Below are 19,595 nucleotides of genomic sequence, written 5' to 3' on the forward strand. Positions count from 1 at the left end.
TGCCTTGAAATTCTTTCCATGCCAGAACAAGGGACAGATCCACATACATTTGTTTTTTGTTTTTGATTTATTTACATTTTCTCTCTCTCTCTCTCTCTCTCTCTCTCTCTCTCTCTTTTTTTAAATAGCGATGGGGGTCTCATTATGTTGCCTGTATTGATCTTGAACTCCTGGGCTCAAGCCGTCCTCCTGTCTCGGCCTCCCAAATTGCTGGAATTGCAAGCACATTACACAGTGCCCAGTCTACCTACATTTTAACAGACATATAATATTCCATGGCATGGTTACATTATTCAGTTAAGGATGTTCCTGGTTTTCTCTAAGATAATCTGTGTCTCACTCTGGACATAGAGAGTACATGCAAAGACTTGGACTGCATGAGCGGAGGGCCTGCTTTTGTTTTTTGTTCTTCCTGCCTGTTGTAACTTGATGCTGCCAAATGATCCTCTTAAATGATTGTACCACCTTCCCTGCCACCACCAGATTTTGAGGATTCTCTGTACCTCCCAACACATGATGACATCATACATGAAAAGTTTTTTTTTTTTTTTTTTTGAGATGGAGTCTCGCTCTGTCGCCCAGGCGGGAGTGCAGTGGCCGGATCTCGGCTCACTGCAAGCTCCGCCTCCCGGGTTTACGCCATTCTCCTGCCTCAGCCTCCCGTGTAGCTGGGACTACAGGCACCCGCCACTTCGCCCGGCTAGTTTTTTTTTGTATTTTTTAGTAGAGACGGGGTTTCACCGTGTTAGCCAGGATGGTCTCGATCTCCTAACCTCGTGATCCGCCCGTCTCGGCCTCCCAAAGTGCTGGGATTACAGGCTTGAGCCACCGCGCCCGGCCGAAAAGTTTTGTCTGTCTGATGGAATAATTGAGTCAAGAAATAGGATGCTAATGGCATCTTCACTTACGCGGTCTTTAAAGACAGAAACTTCATGCCTGACCCCTGTGTTCCCTTAGAAAGATTCAGTTCTTTTCTTTGATCCAGTGGGTAACAGCGAGTAACAGTTGATCTACATAAGTAAACTCCCACTCCTCAGCTTTTTGTTTTAGGAAATATAGTCCCTGTCTGGCCAGGAGAAATGGAGTTAGACCTGCCCTAGAAGGCAGGAGCTTGGGCAGAGAATGGGTGGAAGGTCCTGTGGGTTCTGAGTGGCGGTATGGAGAATGCTTGGCTGTATAGAGGTGGGTAGTAGATGATGTAACTGATTGAAACCCAGGAATGTGTAACTAATTGGGGTAGAGGAGAAGCCATTACTGGATGACAAACCCAAGGCCAGTTGTTCCTCTGTGGACTGAGTCCTTACCTGAGGAGGGAGGGCACACACACCTTGGCCTTTTCCTGCTCTTCTTCTCCCTTCCTCCTCCCTCTCCACCATCCTCTCCTCCCTCTTCCCTTCCCTCCCTCCTTCTTCCCCTCCTCCCTTCTCTCTTCCTTCTCCGTTCCTCCCCTCCACTCTTCTTTCCTCTCCCCCACTCCTGTCTCCTCCCCTGTGACCTCCTCAGGTCCTTTCCCCAGCCCACTGTTCCTTTACACATTCAGCTGGAGACCTCATCCACCCTCCTGGCTGCTCCTCTCAGGAACATCTCGGCCCCTGGGAATTCTCAAGGACTCATCTACCTTGGTAGCTGAAAGCACCCCCATTAACATCCATTGGCTGTCAAAAGTACCTGACTTTACTTTTAACCTTTTGTCTTTGCTGTCCAGGAAGGTTCTCTCCCACCACTGTCATTTTGTGGGAAGGAAAGGGCTCAGCTTTCCCATTGGAGGCCCGGCCTGGTCTGAATGGGCCAGGCCACAGCCCCAGAATTCACAGGCCTTCTACACTGGGTGAAAGATGGGTCCTCTGGCCACACTGGGGGAAGGGGAAAGGGGGCCCCATAAACCACACTTTGAAGAGGAAGCATTAAAGAACTCAAACAAGATGTATCTTTGCTCTTGGGAGAAGTCCAGCAGGACCCTTATCTTGCTCAGTAGCTGCTGAGACTTCTACAGAAGGGACCTAGCTTTGCCAGCAGGACTGAGACTTTGTATTGGCTCTCTGCTCACGGATGTGGGACTGCCCAAAAAGCCAGCAGCCACTCAGAATGTTCCCTACACTGGACGTATGGGAGAACTAGCAGGGGTAGAAAAGGCCAGAAGTGTCCCTGGTTCTTTAGGACAGCTCTTGAAACTTCACTCACCTGCCCATGGGTGGCAGAGTACACCAGGACTTCATGGGATGCAACAGCCATGTCATTGACCTCTCCATGGGGATGGACTGAAGGACCCACCTCAGCTCAGGGCAGGGCCTCTCACCCAGAACCACGAGTGGCAGGGACTTTCCAGTCCTAGGGAATGTTCTTTTAAATTTAGATCCTGCCCACTTCCAACAAGTATGTTGTCAGGGCCTATTCTAAATGCTGTTACATATATTAAGTTATTTAATCTTCACAGCAACCTATTCAATAAGTACTGTTATTTCTATTATAGAGAGGAGGGCTCCTAGGCCTGGCTAAGCAGTTTAAGATAAAATGCAAAATGACCCAATTCAGGATGATTATAGTTGGTTTAAATTCGGTTGCTGAGGCACAAACAAAAGTGTTGGATTCTGTAGTTTTTGTTGTGATCACAGAGCACATGCGGTATCTTCCAGAACCCTTTGATAAAGCTGAAGTAAGGATGGAAGGATGGGCTCACATGGCCCACATGAGTTAGAAGCTGTGTTGACAGAGTAGACAATACCTTCAATTATGGCTTAACAAAAAATGCCTGAAAATGGAATAACTTAGAAGGAGCTCTTCCTTTAAAGGATTCAATGCCGGGTGCAGTGGCTTATGCCTGTAATCCCAGCACTTTGGGAGGCTGAGGCAGAAGATGGCTTGAGCCCAGGAATTTGAGGCAGCAGTGAGCCATAATCATACCACTGCACTCAAGCCTGGGCAACACAATGAGACACTGTCTCCCTGTCTTTAAAATAGAGACCTACCTGTATGCTAGGAGCATCCTTCTCACTGTAGGTCAGATGTGGTCGTTCTGTTTTAAATTCGCTGAATTGTGACTTTCTTCTTTTCTTTTTCTTTTTCTTTTTTTTTTTGAGGCAGGGTCTCACTCTGTCGCCCAGGCTGGAGGGCAGTGGTGCGATCTTGGCTCACTGCAACCTCCGCCTCCCGGGTTCAAGTGATTCCCTGCGTCAGCCTCCTGAGTAGCTGGGATTACAGGCGCGCACCACCACACCTGGCTAATTTTTGTATTTTTAGTAGAGATGGGGTTTCACCATGTTGCCTGGGTTGGTCTCGAGCCCCTGACCTCAAGTGATCCGCCTGCCTTGGCCTCCCCAAAGTGCTGGAATTACAGGCATGAGCCACTGTGCCCAGCTGACTTTTTTTTTTCTTTCTTTCTTTTTGAGAGAGAGTTTTGCTCAGTTCCCCAGGCTGGAGTGCAATGGCACCAACATGACTCGCTGCAGCCTCAATCTGCTGCGCTCAAGTATTCCTCCTGCCTCAGCCTCCTGAGTAGCTGAGACTACAGGCGCATGCCGCCACACCTGGTTTATTGCGAATTTTAAGAAACTTTTTTGTAGAGACAGGGTCTAGTTATATTGCCCAGGCTGTTCTTGAAATCCTGGGCTCCAGCAATCCTCCCATCAGAGCCTCCCAAAGTGCTGAGATTATAGGTGTGAACCACCACACTTAGCCCATTGTGACTTTTTTAAAGTCTCCAATACTTTCTTTTAGGGCATTAAAAACTTAATCTTAGATCCAGTTGGTATTCATTTGGGTGAATGAAGTGGTAGGGACCTACCTTAATTTTTTTTCCAGGTTTTTGTGATTGAATAAGTTCCAGATACTCAAAGCCACCTAGATCAGTGATGAAGTTTTTGACTGCATTTGGGCCTATTTCTGGGATGTCCTTTTACTGATTTCTCTGTGTATTCATGAACAACCTTAAATTATTTTAGATTATTTAATTATTATGTTCTATTATCTGGGAAGTTTTGTCCTTCACTGTTCTTTTTCAAAATTTTCCTGATTGTTATTTCATAAATATTTTTTCACAGAATCAACTGGTTTTGAACCTCAATTTACTTATAGGTTAATTTAGAAACAGTTGACTTTTAAAATTATATTAAAGGCCAGGCATGGTAGCTCATGCTTATAATCCTGGCATTTTGGGGGGCTGAGTAAGATGGATCACATGATCCCAGGATTTGAGATTGGCCTGAGCAACATAGTGAGATCTCATCTCTAAAAAAATAAAAATAAAAAATTAAGCCTTTCTGTCCAAGACAGAATACACCTTTAAAAATTTTTTCATTTTATATATGTAAATATAAATATTTATGTTTATATTATAAGGCATATATTATATTATAAATATATATTTATATAAATATATATTAATTATAATATGTAACATATTGAATATATTTATATTATATAATATATAATATATAAACAATATATATTTGTTTGTTTATATATTATATATAATTATTTATAATTATAATTATATATTTAATATATAATATATATTTAATATATATTAAATATATATTTATTATATATAATTATAAATATACAAATTATTATATATAACTATAATATATAGTTATGTATTATATATAATATATAGTTACATTTGTTTATATATTATATATAAATATATTTATATAAATATATGTATTTTTTGAGACAGGGTCTCACTGTGTTGCTAGGCTGGAGTGCAGTGGTGTAGTCTTGGCTCACTGCAACCTCCGCCTCCTGGGTTCAAGCGATTCTCCTGCCTCAGACTCCCAAGTAGCTAGGATTACAGGCGTGCGCCACCAGGCCTGGCTAACTTTCGTACTTTTAGTAGAAATGGGGTTTCACCACATTGGCCAGGCTGGTCTTGAACTCCTAACTTCAGGTGATTTGCCTGCCTCGGCCTCCCAAGGGCTGGGATTACAGGCATGAGCCACCACACCCAGCCTGTTTTTTTTTTTTTTTTTTTTTTTCACTCTTTCCTCTCTGAAAATCCAGAAATAGATTTTTTTTAATTAAAAAAATTTTAATTTTTTTTTTTTTTTTTTTTGTGACAGGATCTTCTTGCTCTGTTACCCAGGCTGCCGTGTACTGCAACCTCAAACTCCTGGGCTCAAGCGATCCACCTCAGCCTCCTGAATAACTGGGAATTAAGGCACATGCTGCCAGACCCAGTTAATTTTTAAATTTTCTGTGGAGTCGGGGTTTCACTGTGTTGCTCAGGCTGGTCTTGAACTTCTGGCTTGGAACTCATGACTTCAAGTGATACTCTCACCTTGGCCTCCCAAAGTCCTGGGATTATTGGCATAAGCCACTGTGCCCAGCCCTTTTCAGTTCTTCAAGTCTTATTCAGATTCAATATTTTAAAATTCTTCTCATATAGGTGTTGCACATTTATAACATATATTATTTTTCTTGTTGCTACTATAAATCGGAGCTCTCTCCTTCCATATTTCTAACCCATTTGTATAATAGGAAGGCAGTTATTTATTTTAACTTCAATGTCCCCAGCTTGCTGAATTCTCTCATTGTTTATGATAGTTTTCAGGTTGATCTCTTGGGTTTTCCAGGTCTACCTGCACCATCATTTCTTTGCATTATGGAGAAAATGCAAGTTGATTCTGTGTGTGTTGTGAGTACACTGTGGTGTCAGGTGGAGGTTGTAGAGCATGTATCTTTAGGGAAATTGCTGACAGTAGTCTCTCCTGTACATGGTGAAGGATTGCCTTTCTTAGCTCTCCAAACCCCTTTCAGCTCATGTGCCTGCTTAGCATATCCAAGGGTAGGTAGGGGTCTTGGGCCAGTCTGTCAGTGCCAATTTGCTTACAATCCCCTCAAGTCTTGCTCTACCCACAGACCTCCCTATCTAAGATGGGAGCAACTGATTGAACCTGGAAAACTTGAACTTACTTTGGCTTGTGTCTGTAGACATATTGTCCAGTCTGTTGCAGTCCTTCACAGATGCTTTTGAGAGTCCAGCCACATGCCATTGCTGCTGGTGCTATTGCCCAGGTCTGAGCCTTGGTGGTTGTTGTTTTCCTGAATATAAGGCTAGATAATTGAGCTTTTGTTATGTCTCGTCTATTCTCAGCCTGGCAGCCAGTAACATAGACAGGCCTGTCACCCTGCACCCAGGGCCCTTTCATGACTACCCCATCCTCCAGAATAAGAAAAGCCAGAACCTTTTTTTAAAAAATCTTTTTTATTTTTATTTTTTTTTCTCCTCCTCTTCCTCCCCAAAGCCTTACTCTTTTGTGGCCTGTAAAGTTCAGTCTTCTCTAGCTTCTCCTGCTGCCTTCCCCTACTCACTGATCACTCTCTTGCTCAAGCCACTTGGGCCTCCCTGTCAGTTCCTGGGTACGTTAGGGCTTTTGCCCTTGCTATGCCTGCAGCTGTCTTCCCCTGGTAGTCATATAGCTCCTGCCTTTACCTCCTTCCAAACCAGTACTAACAGGGCCCTTTTTCCAGCTGACCTGCTCTGCCCTCCCCACCACCATTCTCAGCACACCTGACCTTGGCCTGTGCCTTGTTTTCTCTGTAGCACTTAACATCTTCTAGCACAGCCTTTAAAACATGTTTTATTTATTTATTTATTTTGAGACGGAGTCTCATTCTGTTGCCCAGGTTGGAGTTCAGTGACAGGATCACGGCTCACTGCAGCCTCAACCTCCTGTACTCAAGTGATCCTCCCACCTCAGCCTCCCAGTAGCTGCGGCTACAAGTCCTACACTTCTTATGTATAGGGGATAGTGTTGATTACCAATATCCCCTTGTCTTGTTGAATTGTAAACCAAGAACAGAACCTTTGTGTTCTCATTAATGTATCCTAAATTCCTAGAAAGGTTCCTAGCAATAAATATGTGGATAAATCCAAGAGAACAATAAATATGTGGATAAATCTACAATAAATAATAATAAGTCCACAATAAATATGTAGATAAATCCAAGAGAACTTTGCTTAAGATGTATGTACGTCTCTTTGGATCCTTGTAGCACATCTGAGGTATATGTGTCAGGGGTGATCAGCTTCATTTTATAGATTAGCATATGTGTGTTTATAGTGTTTTTTGTTTAGTGTTTGTGCAGTGAGTGTTCCCCTCTCTCTCCAACCTGATGGTAATGTAAGCTCTTGGAGGATTAAGGCTGTGTTTTAAAGCCCTATTTTCCGTTGTATGGGGAACCTTACACAGTACTAACCTTTCTGTCTTCTAGCTTTTTGACACTATAGTATGTAATAAATTGTAGTTAACCATATTCACCCTACAGAATTGCAAAGCACCAGAACTCATTCCTCCTATCCTATCTAGCAGTATTTTGTATCTTTTTTTTTTTTTTTTTGAGACAGAGTCTCGCTCTGTCACCTAGGCTGGAGTGCCGTGGCACAATCTTGCTCCCTGCAATCTCCGCCTCCTGAGTTCAAGCAGTTCTTCTGCCTCGGCCTCCTAAGTAGCTGGGGTTACAGGTGTATGCCACCATGCCCAGCTAATTTTTGTATTTTTAGCAGAGACGGGGTTTCACCATGTTGGTCAGGCTGGTCTCAAACTCCTGACCTCGTGATCCGCCTGCCTCAGCCTCCCAAAGTGCTGGGATTACAGGTGTGAGCCACCACACCCAGTGTAATTTTGTATCTTAACCAACCTCTCCCTATCCTCCCCTCTCCCATGCATTCCAGTCTCTAATGACCACAATTCTACTCTATACTTTCCTTCACTCAATTTTTTTCTTAGCTCCCACATATGAATGAGAACATGCAATATTTGTCTTTTTGTTCCTGACTTAAGGTTCTCCAGGCTCATCTGTGTTGCCACACAGGATATGATTCCATTCGTTTTTATGGCCGAATAGTGTTTCTGTACATCTATACCTCATGCTCTTTATCAGTTTGTATGTTGATAGACAGTTACATTGGTTCCCTATCTTGGCTATTGTGAATAGTGCTATATTAAACATGGGTGCAGATATTCCTTTGACATACAAATTTCCTTTCCTTTGGACAAATAGTATAGTAGTGGGATTGCTGAATCACATGCTAGTTTTTTTTAGTTTTTGAGAAACCTCCATAGAGGTTTTCCATAAAGGTTGTACTAACTTACATTCCCACAGTGTATAAGAATTTTCGTTACTCCACATTCTTACCAGCATTGGTTTTGTTTATTTGTTTGTTTGTTTTTTGAGACAGAGTCTCGCCCTATCATCCAGGCTGGAGTACAGTGCCATGATCTCACCTCACTGCAACCTCTGCCTCCTGGGTTCAGGTGATTCTCATGCCTCAGCCACCTGAGTGGCTGGGACTACAAGTGTGCGCCACCACGCCCAGCTAATTTTTATATTTTTAGTAGAGACAGGGTTTTGCCCTGCCAGCAAAGCTGGTCTTGAACTCCTGGACTCACAATCCACCCACCAGTACTTGGCCTCCGGAAGTACTGAGATTGCAGGGTTTTTTTTATAATAGCCACTCTAACTGGAATATCATATCTTTTTTTATGATTTTGATTTACATTTCCTTGTTGATTAGGGATGTTGAGCATTCTTTTTGTTTATTTCTTGGCCATATATATGTCTTTTGAGAGATGCCTGTTTGATCCTTTGCCTACTTTTTAGTCAAATTATTATTTTTTTGCTATTGAATTGAGTTCCTTGTGTACTCTACATATCAGTCCTTATTAGATGAATAATGTACAAATATTTTCCCCCATTCTACAGGTTGTCTCTTCACTCTGTTGGCTGTTTCCTTTGCTATGCAGAAGCCTTTTAGTTTGACATAGTCCGTTTGTCTGTGTTTTTTTGTTTAAATTTGAGACAGAGTCTTGCTTACTCAGCCTCAACTTCCCGGCCTCAAGCAGTTTCCCCACCTCAGCCTCTCAAGTAGCTGGGACCACAGATGTGAGCCACCATGGTTGGCTGAATTTTCCAGTTTTTTGTAGAAATGAAGTCTTTTGCTGTTGCCTAGGCTTGTTCTCAAACTCCTAGCTCAAGCAATCCTCCTGCCTCAGCCTTCCAAAGTGCCATAATTATAGGCATGAGCCACCAAGCCCAGTCCCAGAGTTCTCGTTATTGATTTCTAGTTTTATTCCCTTGTGATCTGAGAAGACACTTGATATGATTTTGATTTTTTTTTTTTGAGACGGAGTCTCGCTCTGTTGCCCAGGCTGGAGTGCAGTGGCCGGATCTCAGCTCACTGCAAGCTCCGCCTCCCAGGTTTATGCCATTCTCCTGCCTCAGCCTCCTGAGTACCTGGGACTACAGGCACCTGCCACCTCGCCTGGCTAGTTTTTTGTATTTTTTAGTAGAGACGGGGGTTTCACCGTGTTAGCCAGGGTGGTCTCGATCTCCTGACCTCGTGATCCGCCCGTCTCGGCCTCCCAAAGTGCTGGGATTACAGGCTTGAGCCACCGCGCCCGGCCAATATGATTTTGATTTTTAAAAAATTTGTTGGCCTGGCACAGTGGCTCATGCCTGTAATCACAGCATTTTGGGAGACCGAGACAGGTAGATTGTTTGAGTCCAGGAGTTTGAGACCAGCCTGGGCAACATGGCAAAACCCCATCTCTTAAAAAAAAAAAAAAAAAAAAAAAAAATTAGCTGGGTATGGTGGCATGCACCTGTAGTTAGTTCCAGCTACTCAGGAGGCTGAGGTGGGAGGGTTGCTTGAGTCCTGGTGGTGGAGGTTGCAGTGAGCTCAGATGGTACTACTGCACATCAGCCTGGGCAACAGAATGAGAGTGTCTCAAAAAATTAAAATTTAATAATTTAGTTGATTTGTTTTGTGGCCACTACATGGGTCTATCCTGGAGAGTGTTCTGTGTGCTGGTGAGAAGAATGTATATTTTGAAGCTTCTGGATGAAATGTTCTGTAAATGTCTAGGTCTATTTGGTCTATAGTACAGTTAAGTCTGATGTTGCTTTGTTGATTTTCTGTCTAGATGATTTGCAATGCTGAAAATGGGTATTGAATTCTCCAGCTATTATTGTATTGGCATTTCTCTCTTTAGCTCTAATATTTGTTTTATATATCTGGGTGCTACAGTATTAGATGCATGTATATTTACAATTGTTATATCCTCTTGCTGAATTGATCCCTTTATCATTATATAATGACCTTCTTTGTCTTTGTTTTTTCATGTGAAGTCTATTTTGTCTGATATAAGTATCGCTACTCCTGCATACTTTTGGTTTCCATTTGCATGGAATATTTTTTTTTCGTCCCTTTACTTTCTTTTCTTTTTGTGTGAGATGGAGTCTCACTGTGTCTACCAGGCTGGAGAGCAGTGGTGTGATCTCAGCTTAGTACAACCTCCGCCTCCTGGGTTCAAGCGATTCTCCTGCCTCAGTCTCCCAAGTAGCTGAGATTACAGGAGTGTGCCACCACGCCCAGCTAATTTTCGTATTTTGAGTAGAGATGGGGTTTCACCATGTTGGCCAGGCTGGTCTTGAACTCCTGACCTCAAGTGATCCTCCTACCTTGGCCTCCCAAAGTGCTGGAATTATAGGCATGAGCCACTGCACCCAGCCTTTTTGTCCTTTTACTTTCAGTCTGTATGTGTCTTTATAGGTGAAGTGAGTTTCTTGTAGACAACATAGAGTTGGGTCTCATTTTAATCCATTTAGTTGGAGCACAATGGTACAGTCACTGCCTACAGTACCCTGGATGTCCCAGGCTCAAGCAATCCTCCCACCTCAGCCTCCTGAGTAGCTGGGACTACAGGTGTATGCACCATGCCCAGCTAATTTTTTTATTTTATTTTACTTTTAAAAAATAAATATTTTTTTCGAGACAGAATCATGCTCTATCTCCTAGGCTCAAGTGCAACAGTACAGTCATGGTTCACTGCAGTCTTGACCTTCCAGGGCTCAGGTGATCCTCTCACCTCAGCCTGCTGAGTAGCTGGGACTACAGGTACCTGCCTGCCACCACACCTGGCTTTTTTATTATTATTATTTTTGGAGAGATGACATCTTGCTATGTTGTCCAGGCCACTCTCAAACTCCTGGAATGAAGGGATCCTCCCACATTGGCCTCCCAAAGTGCTGGGATTATGGGTATGAACTATCATACTGAGCTTTATTTTATTTTTTTGTAGAGATAGGGGCCTCATTCACTTGCCCAGGCTGGAATGCCCGGTTTTACTTTCCTGTTTTTTCATGGTGGCAGATACCATTTGTTTGCTTTCAGATATAACATTCCCTTAAACACTTCTTGTAGGGCGAGTCTAGTGGTGATGCATTCCCTTAGTTTTTACTTGTCTGGGAAACACTTTATTTCTCCTTTTCTTCTCCAGGGAGTTTTAATTTTTCCTAAACATGTGGTCACTCTCTAGAGGTGGGATACCCAACCCCATTTTTGGCTTAGATCTTCTTGTGTGTTGAATTGTGCCCCCTAGAAGGAATGTTGAAGTCCTAACCGCCAGTGCGGTGGTTGTGATCTTTTTTGGAGATAGGGTGTGATTTCTAAAAAATTACATGTGATTAGTTAAAATGAGTTCACAGTGGATTAGGGTGGGTTCACATGTAATAAGACTAATATTCTTACAAGAAATGGAAAAGAGACCCAGAGGGAAGAAAGCCACGTGAAGACAGAGGTGGAAGCTGGTGCAGCTGTCAAGCCACACATACACTGTATTAGTTTCCTGTGGTTCCTGTCAAAGGAACCACAAACTGGTGAGTTTAAAAAAAAAAAAAAAAATTGGGGGCGGTCGCGGTGGCTCACACCTGTAATCCCAGCACTTTGGGAGGCCGAGGCAGGCAGATCATGAGGTCAGGAGTTCGAGACCAGCCTGACCAACATGATGAAACCCTGTCTCTACTAAAAATACAAAAATTAGCCGGGCATGGTGGCACATGCCTGTAATCCCAGCTACTCAGGAGGCTGAGTCAGGAGAATTGCTTGAACCCAGAGGCATAGGTTGCAGTGAGCCGAGATCGCACCACTGCACTCCAGCCTGGGAGACAGAGCAAGACTGTCTCAGGAGGAAAAAAATACAAAAAGTAGCCAGGTGTGGTAGCGAATGCTGTAATCCCAACTACTTGGATGGCTGAGGCATAAGAATCACAAGTATGAAATTATGTTGCAAGAAAGCAGTGGGCAAGTCAGCAAGAAAGGAGCTGACTGTGAGGAGACAAGGGCTTGCTGTGGATTTTATAGGATGGTGCTTGTGCTATTTTCTGGAGAGAGCTATGTGCAGTACTGATAACGCCAAGGTTGCAGTGAGCTAATTTGCATTTTTCTATCAGCCGAGGGTCTGAAGTTAGCTGGGTGCAGCAAGATTGTGACTTATTTATGCAGGAGGATTATGTGTCCTGGACCATGAAGAAAGGCAGACTTACAGCTTATGTGCTTTCTCTTTGCTTTCCCTTGGTCCCACCAGCCTGACTCCTTTTCCCTAATTAGGACTCCACATTTAAAAATATATTGTTGATTATAATACAGTGAGTAATTGTACCTGTATTAGTCTAGTGCTCACCTTGTTCAGAATTGTTTTCCTATGCCATCTTGTTTTATGGGCACCATCCAGCAGAGGAACCAGTTTTGTTGCTAGAAATTAGTGATTGATCTAGAACAAAACTTGGATTCTGCCCACATGGTTTGCCCTATCTATTCTGGGCATGGATGGACTGTCCAGGGAGTGCCATATTCTGAGGTAGGTCAACAGAAAAACAAAGGTGTGACTTCCCCTAGTTGATAATTTCTTATGTGCTGAACACCCAGGTATGGTAAATCAGAATCTCCAGGTTTTAGCAAAAAAGCTCCTAAGATCTGCTGGGCAGTTAGAAAAAAAGAAGGAAATGAAAAAGGAAAAATGAGAAGACAAGGAAAGTTAACCCCGCACTGTCTTCTGTGGCTAGACGATCAGCAAGACAGATGGCCTTCACAATGAGCAGTGAACCATCAGCAGACCTGCCGGAAGCAGGGTTCAGCCACATGCTGTTTATAGCATGGCTGCCCTGGTGTTGGTCATGGACTTGATTCTTTCTGCCAGACAACAAACCAGCCCATCCACTGGCTAACTTAGTGAGGAGATGTGGACACCCTGGACCCTGAGGGTGGCGATCAGGTCACCCCTGCCCTGGAGAGATGTCTGTGTGGGGAAGTGCCCAGAGGAGGGAAGGTGAGCAGCTGCTGCAGGTGGCCCCTAGGCAGTGTCTGACACCACACCCTGGGGGCTTGAGGACCTTGGCTATTTCCTGTGTTCTGACTGTATTCTGAATACAAAGAGAATATTTACCTTTTTAAAATTGTTTCCAGTAATAAAAGTAGAATGCTTTTCAACATTGTGAAGGATATAGGGAAAGGGTCATGATTCTAAGTTAATAGGGAAGTAGGGTGTGTACAGTAAATATGCTAATTAAGGGCCAGGGTGGGCTCCAGAAGAAGAAGATGAAACTAAAGAGCCATTGGTCATCAGGGAGTAAATTGGGGCATGCAAATGCACTAGTCTTCTACCTGTTAACAGAATGGGCTAGAGCAATGGAAGTAGATTATGAGGAAGAGAGGACAGATTAACATAGGGTATAATTTTCAAACATATGACAGGAAAGCATTTCTATGATACTTTCTTGTATTTTGTGTGTATCTTATTTTTGGAATCAGAAACAAATATATAGTGATATTAGTAATTTTCAAAAACTGCATTGCAGAGAGCTCCCTTACCCCTGAGTAGGGCCGCTGGAAGTGCTGTTCTCTGCCATCTTGGTCCGACTCCGCCTGTTGCACAGACAGGAAACTCAGCAAGGCTTAGAAGTGGGCTGGAGCCCGAGTTGACAGATTGGCTGGTGTTATAATTTTTAAAATTACTGGCTATAGGGTGCAGTGGCTCATTATTTTTTGTTGAGATGGGGTTTTGCCATGTTGCCCAGGCTAGTCTTGAACTCCTGGGCTCAAGTGATCCTCTTGCTTTGGCCTCCCAAATGCTGGAATTACAGGCACGAGTCACTACGCCCTGCTCTAAAATGATACTATTTTGACTGCAGCATCCCCCTCCACATTTCATGTTCTGGTGTGAGCAAGAGAGCCTTCTTTTTCTGCCCATGTATTTATTATCCATGTGGACTCACTAATTGCTGGTTTTCGATGGTTTTAAATCAGTTACTGTGTTTGTGCTCACATTGTCCTAGATTTGACCAGGGAGAGTTTCTCAGGCTAGCTCCTGTGACCATCACGTTTTTGAGCATTTCCTTACTTTCTGAAATAAGATGCTCAGGCTCCTCCTGTTCTTTCCTTGCCCCAGCCATCATTCAGGATCTCCAAGGAGTCCATTTTCTTTTAGCATGGAAGGTATTAAAGGGTGCTAGGCATGCCCATTGCCACAACAGTATCTTTGCATCTTGGCCCTTTCCGTGGACAGTTAGGAAATAGATGCATGTGTACACTCGTATACACACAGAGATATGTGTGCGCACCTACATCTACACACTTACACGCATATGCACATAGGCATGCATATAGAAATCACAGTTCACATGAGTGCCTCCAGTTCCATTGCGCCTCTGCAAGTTCTGCTGTAACTCTCCATTCTGTTTGTATGTTCTTTCTTGAATAGTTAGCTAGCACCCTGGCTCCTGGCAGAATCAACACATTTACTCATTTGCTCATTCCTGTGATACATCTAAAATAGTTTTGTTGTGTTTTTTTTTTTGAGACGGAGTTTTGTTCTTGTCACCCAGGCTGGAGTGCAGTAGGCGATCTCAGCTTACTGCAACTCTGCCTTCTGGGTTCAAGTGATTCTCCTGCCTTAGCCTCCCGAGTAGCTAAGATTACAGGCACCTGCCACCATGCCTGGCTAATTTTTATATTTTTAGTAGAGACAGGGTTTCACCACGTTGGTCAGGCTGGTCTTGAACTCCTGACCTCAAGTAATCCACCCACCTCGGCCTTCCAAAGTGCTGGAATTGCAGGCGTGAGCCACCACGCCGCCTAAAATAGTTTATTCTTAATTAGACTACACTTATCATAGCTACTTAAAATAATTCAGGATCACCCCTTCCAGACCACAGTGTTAACTTCAGATGAACATTCTTCTAGAGTTCTGTATATATACCTGTAGATAAATATACACAATTTTATTAAATTGTAGTCGTACTATGTATACTTTTCTGTAGCCTGACTTTCCCCCGACTAATTAACATAGCATCTTTCCCTAACATCTCATCCAGCATCTTTCTGTCCACAAGAGAAATCCATAGCGTATTTTGTAATGGCTGCAGAATTCGACCATAATTCCGTTATTGCACTTTGATTTTAAAAGGCATCAGTTTTCGCTATTATATATAAAGCTGGCATCAACATCTTTGTAACTAAATCTTAATTATTTCCTTAGGATAGAAGTGGAATTACTGGGCAAAGGGTATGTATATTTTTCTGTCTTTCTGAATGGCTGTATTTGTGCTCTGGCCAGAAGTTTTGGAGAGTGCTGGTTTTCTAGACCAGTGTTTCTCAACTGTGGGTGCACATCAGAATCATTGAGGGCACTTTTAAAAGCAGTGATACCCAGGACCAGCTCCCAGAGATTCTAGTTTCATGGATCTGGGGTGTGACCCAGGGTTTATAGTTTTTAAAAGCTCTCCAAGAGATTTTATATGCGGCCAGTTTGATAGGTGAAAGTGGTATTCCATTATTTTAATTATAATTTTCTTCTGAAATTGTTTCAGGCATTCAGATTTGGGAGAAGTAGCCCCAGAAATAAAAGCATCAGAGAGACGAACAGCTGTGGCTATTGCAGGTAAAGTTGGATGAACTGGATGTGGGCCCACTCTGGAGCTGAAGTACTTCTCCTGTCCCCTTGGGATTCTGGGTTCCAGCCTCTCCCTGGACTTGGGATTGTGCACTTCAAAAATAAATAAGCTTAAGGCTTTTATTTTTCCTTTTACAAGAAGATTCCATCTAAGGGTCTTCTAAGCATTCCTCATATATTCAAAATAGTGGGGTTTTTTTTGTTTTTTTATGAACAACACTTTATTCCAGAAAATGGAGTAAGTGTTCCCAGGATTCAGTTAAACAAGTGATTATGACACAATTTAACAGAAACACATTACCCCAATTTTAGCATAACAGCCATTGTAGGTCATAGTTAAGGTGACTGTATAGTTTATCTTCTAAAGTGGGCACTTCTGAGAGTGAAAGGGATGTAATGTTGGGAAAACAGGTATGAACTGGGATTGTAGTCTTCCTGGTTGTGATCCATACAGGCTGGTTTTTCTTTCTCTGAGGATTTGGGGGTGGGGCTGTAACACCACCCTTTGTAAATTCACCTTTAAGGTACGGTGGCCACACTCCAGATATCTTTAGTTCTCTTACTAACTCATTTTATTTTGTTTTATATTTTATTTGATTATTTTATTTTATATTTTCTTTTATTTTTTGAGACCGAGTTTCGCCTTTGTTGCCCAGGCTGGAATGCAGTGGCGTGATCTCATCGCACTGCAACCTCCACCTCTTGGGTTCAAGTGATTCTCCTGCCTCAGCCTCCCAAGTAGCTGGGATTACAGGCATGTGCCACCACGCACAGCTAATTTTTTGTATTTTTAGTAGAGATGAGTTTCACCATGTTGGCCAGGCTGGTCTCGAACTCCTGACCTCAGGTGATCCGCCTGCCTCAGCCTCCCAAAGTGCCAGGATTACAGGTGTGAGCCATTGTGCCCAGCCAGTAGCTCATTTTAGATATATCTTTCATAAATTACATTCTTCTTAAAATGAATGTGCTAAAAAATAAACTATGTTTTAACTGCCAAAAAAAATAATAATAATGTGTTCTATTGGATATTAATAGAGTTATGCAAAAACAAAAATCCACAAAAATATGCAAATAAGTTTTGGTTAATACAGTTTTATTTTAGGCTGGATACAGTGGCTCACACCTGTAATCCCAGTATTTTGGGAGGCCAAGGCAAGAGGATCGCTTGAACCCAGGAGTTTGAGACCAACCTGCGCAACATAGTGAGACCCCGTCTCTATGGAAAAAAATCACTATTTTATTCATTCAAACAAATATTTTTTGAGTACTTACCATGTACTAACATTGTTGTGAGCATTAGGATATTGTAGACAATAGTAAATGAAAAGGCTCAAAGCCCTTCATGGAACTTAAATTCTGGAAGGTAGGCACCATGGGGATTATTGGCCAGTTGGTCAAGGCTTGTAGCAGAATTGGGATAAAGCAGTAATTGCCCAAAGCCCTTTAGTTTCTCCACGTCTAGAATTATGCTATTCAACACAGTAACCACTAGGCACATTGTTTAAAATTAAACAGAATTAAAACTTCAGCTCTTAAATACTCTAGCTGTATTTGCTCAGCAGCCTGCATGGTGAGCGGCTGCAGTTTGGACTTTGCAGATGGAGAACTTCATCTTGGGAGGTTCCCTTGGAGAGCGTTGTTCTAGACAAATGGGAAAGAAAGCATGGGGATGGGGCGAGGAGAGGGAATGGCCTTATTGGATGCTTATTGTGAGCTAGGTTGTCTTAATTACTTTTAACAATAACCTCTAAGATAGTTATCAATCCCTGTTTCATTTGAGGAAACCAAGGCACAGAGACACTGGCTCTTCCCCAAACTTTAATATCTCTACTGAATAAACCTCCAGTGGTTATTCTTTATAGCTCTTCTTCTTCATGAGTTATGTGAGTTCCTCTTGAGCGTATGCTTAATTTTAAAGACTTAAAGCAAGGTTTTAAGCCTACAGGATTAAAAACAAGTTGTATTAAAGTATACTATACAGGCCAGGTGCAGTGGCTCATGCCTGTTATCCCAGCACTTTGGGAGGCCGAGGCAGGCAGATCACTTGAGGCCAGGAGTTTGAGACCAGCCTGACCAACGTGATGAAACCCCGTCTCTACTAAAAATACAAAAATTAGCTGGGTGGGATGGTGGGTGCCTGTAGTCTCAGCTACTCAGGAGGCTGAGGCAGGAGAATCGCTTGAACCTGGGAGGTGGAGGTTACAGTGAGCCGAGATCATACCACTGCACTCCAGCGTGGGCGTCTGTCTTAAAAAAAAAAATAGTATACTATACATTCAGAAAAGTACTCCGAATAATAGCTTTAGAAATATTCACAAACATGAACTTACCTATGCAAGCCAGAAACCAGATGGAGAAGCTGAAGAAAACCCATGCCCCCAAAGGCCCTTTCCAGTCACTTCACCTCTCGTCTGTCATTATCCGGACTTCTAAAAGGATAGGTTAGCTTTGCCTGGTTTATACTTTATGTAGTCACACTATATAATTTATTTATCTTACTCAATTCTGAAGATTCTACTTCATAGCTCATTCTGTTTTTGTCTCACTCCATCACTCAGGCCGGAGTGCAGTGGTGGCCATCGTAGCTCACTGCAGCCTTGACTTCCTGGCCTCAAGGGATTCTCCTGCCTCAGCCTCCCAAGTGGCTAGGACTACAGGTGTGAGCCACTGTACCCAACTAATTTTTTAAAAAACTTTTTGTAGAGATGAGGGTCTTGCTATTGTGCCTAGGCTGGTCTTGAATTCCTAAACTCAAGCGATTTTCCTACGTTGTCCTCCCAAATTGCTGTGATTACGGATATGAGCCACCCCACCTGGCCTGAAAATGGTTTTCATTGCCTTACTTGGAGTTCTCTAACAATGGGCTCATAACAGTTCTTCCTGGGCTCACCATGGTGGTAGGGCCTGGCCTATTCTCTGTCCCTGTGTTCCGTGTGAGCCCAGTACTCCCAGAGTCAGAGCTTATCTCATCCTTAGGTCACTTCCCACCCAATGTGAAGTATAGTGGAGACCTTGGCTCATGGAGCTGAGCCCTCACTGGCCCCCTATGTTTGCTGTTTTGTGTCTTTGCCTAGAGCCCTGCTGCCGCCTCTTCCCCCTGCCCCACAATCTGCTGATGGCTGCAGAACATCAGGCTCTCTCCCAGCCCTAGTCAGTGGTTTCCTTAGTTTGGTAACCCTCAGTCTTTGGCTACTTTGTGCATCCTTGACTTCATCTACCTGTTAAATCCACATCAGAGCTATTTCCCACCCCTAACCAAGCAAGGCCCTATTTTCTCTGAGTCTGGAGGTTAGTCCTGACTCCGGCTTAAAACTACTCTCAGAACCACCCCAACCCTATCTCTGGCATCTTTAGACGTTCCCAGTCTCTTCTCTAACTATTTTCTCTCCTCATATGGCATTTTGGGTTCCTTGGAGAATTTGTTCTGATGGCTTTTCCTCACTTGAATAATGTAGTCTTTGGACTGCTTGGCATTGTGGTTGATGTGTGTGGATCTTGTGCCTTCTCTGATCTTCTCATGCTTCCTGGACCCCATTTTCTTTTTCTCTCTTTCCTGCTTTTCACATGTCTATCTCCCAGAGACATCATCAAAGAAGACGGTTTGAAATGTTAGGTTTATCTACCTGATTGCATGGAAATCATGAGAAAACAAATCTGAAAATATCCGAATCTTGATTTATAAGCTCTTAAAAAATGTAAATTTTGGGGCCGGGTGCAGTGGCTCACGCCTGTAATCCCAACACTTTGTGAGGCCGAGGCAGGCAGATCACGAGGCCAGGAGATCGAGACCATCCTGGCTAACACGGTGAAACCCTGTCTCTACTAAAAATACCAAAAAAAATTAGCCAGGCATGGTGGTGGGCGCCT

At 43.1% G+C, this 19,595-nt stretch overlaps 1 protein-coding gene across 8 annotated transcripts in view; it reads left to right on the forward strand.

The window, feature by feature from the left end:
- Positions 1-19,595, forward strand: part of URGCP (upregulator of cell proliferation) — a 47,740-nt gene that overhangs the window by 20,294 nt on the left and 7,851 nt on the right. For 4 of the 8 annotated variants that reach the window (XM_073008915.1, XM_073008914.1, XM_007981486.3 and 1 more), the window contains 2 exons: positions 15,315-15,341; positions 15,646-15,716. Coding sequence is in view for 2 of the 8 variants with exons in the window: in XM_007981482.3 (XP_007979673.3) it covers positions 15,315-15,341; positions 15,646-15,716 (98 nt within the window). In the remaining 6 variants the exon portion in view is untranslated. Of the gene's footprint in view, positions 1-10,671; positions 10,706-15,314; positions 15,342-15,645; positions 15,717-19,595 lie in introns of those variants that run through there. The other 4 variants (XM_073008916.1, XM_007981483.3, XM_007981488.3 and 1 more) reach the window with 3 other exon arrangements.

The sequence above is a fragment of the Chlorocebus sabaeus genome, chromosome 21, assembly GCF_047675955.1.
Source record: "Chlorocebus sabaeus isolate Y175 chromosome 21, mChlSab1.0.hap1, whole genome shotgun sequence".
NCBI classification, from domain to species: Eukaryota; Metazoa; Chordata; class Mammalia; order Primates; family Cercopithecidae; genus Chlorocebus; species Chlorocebus sabaeus.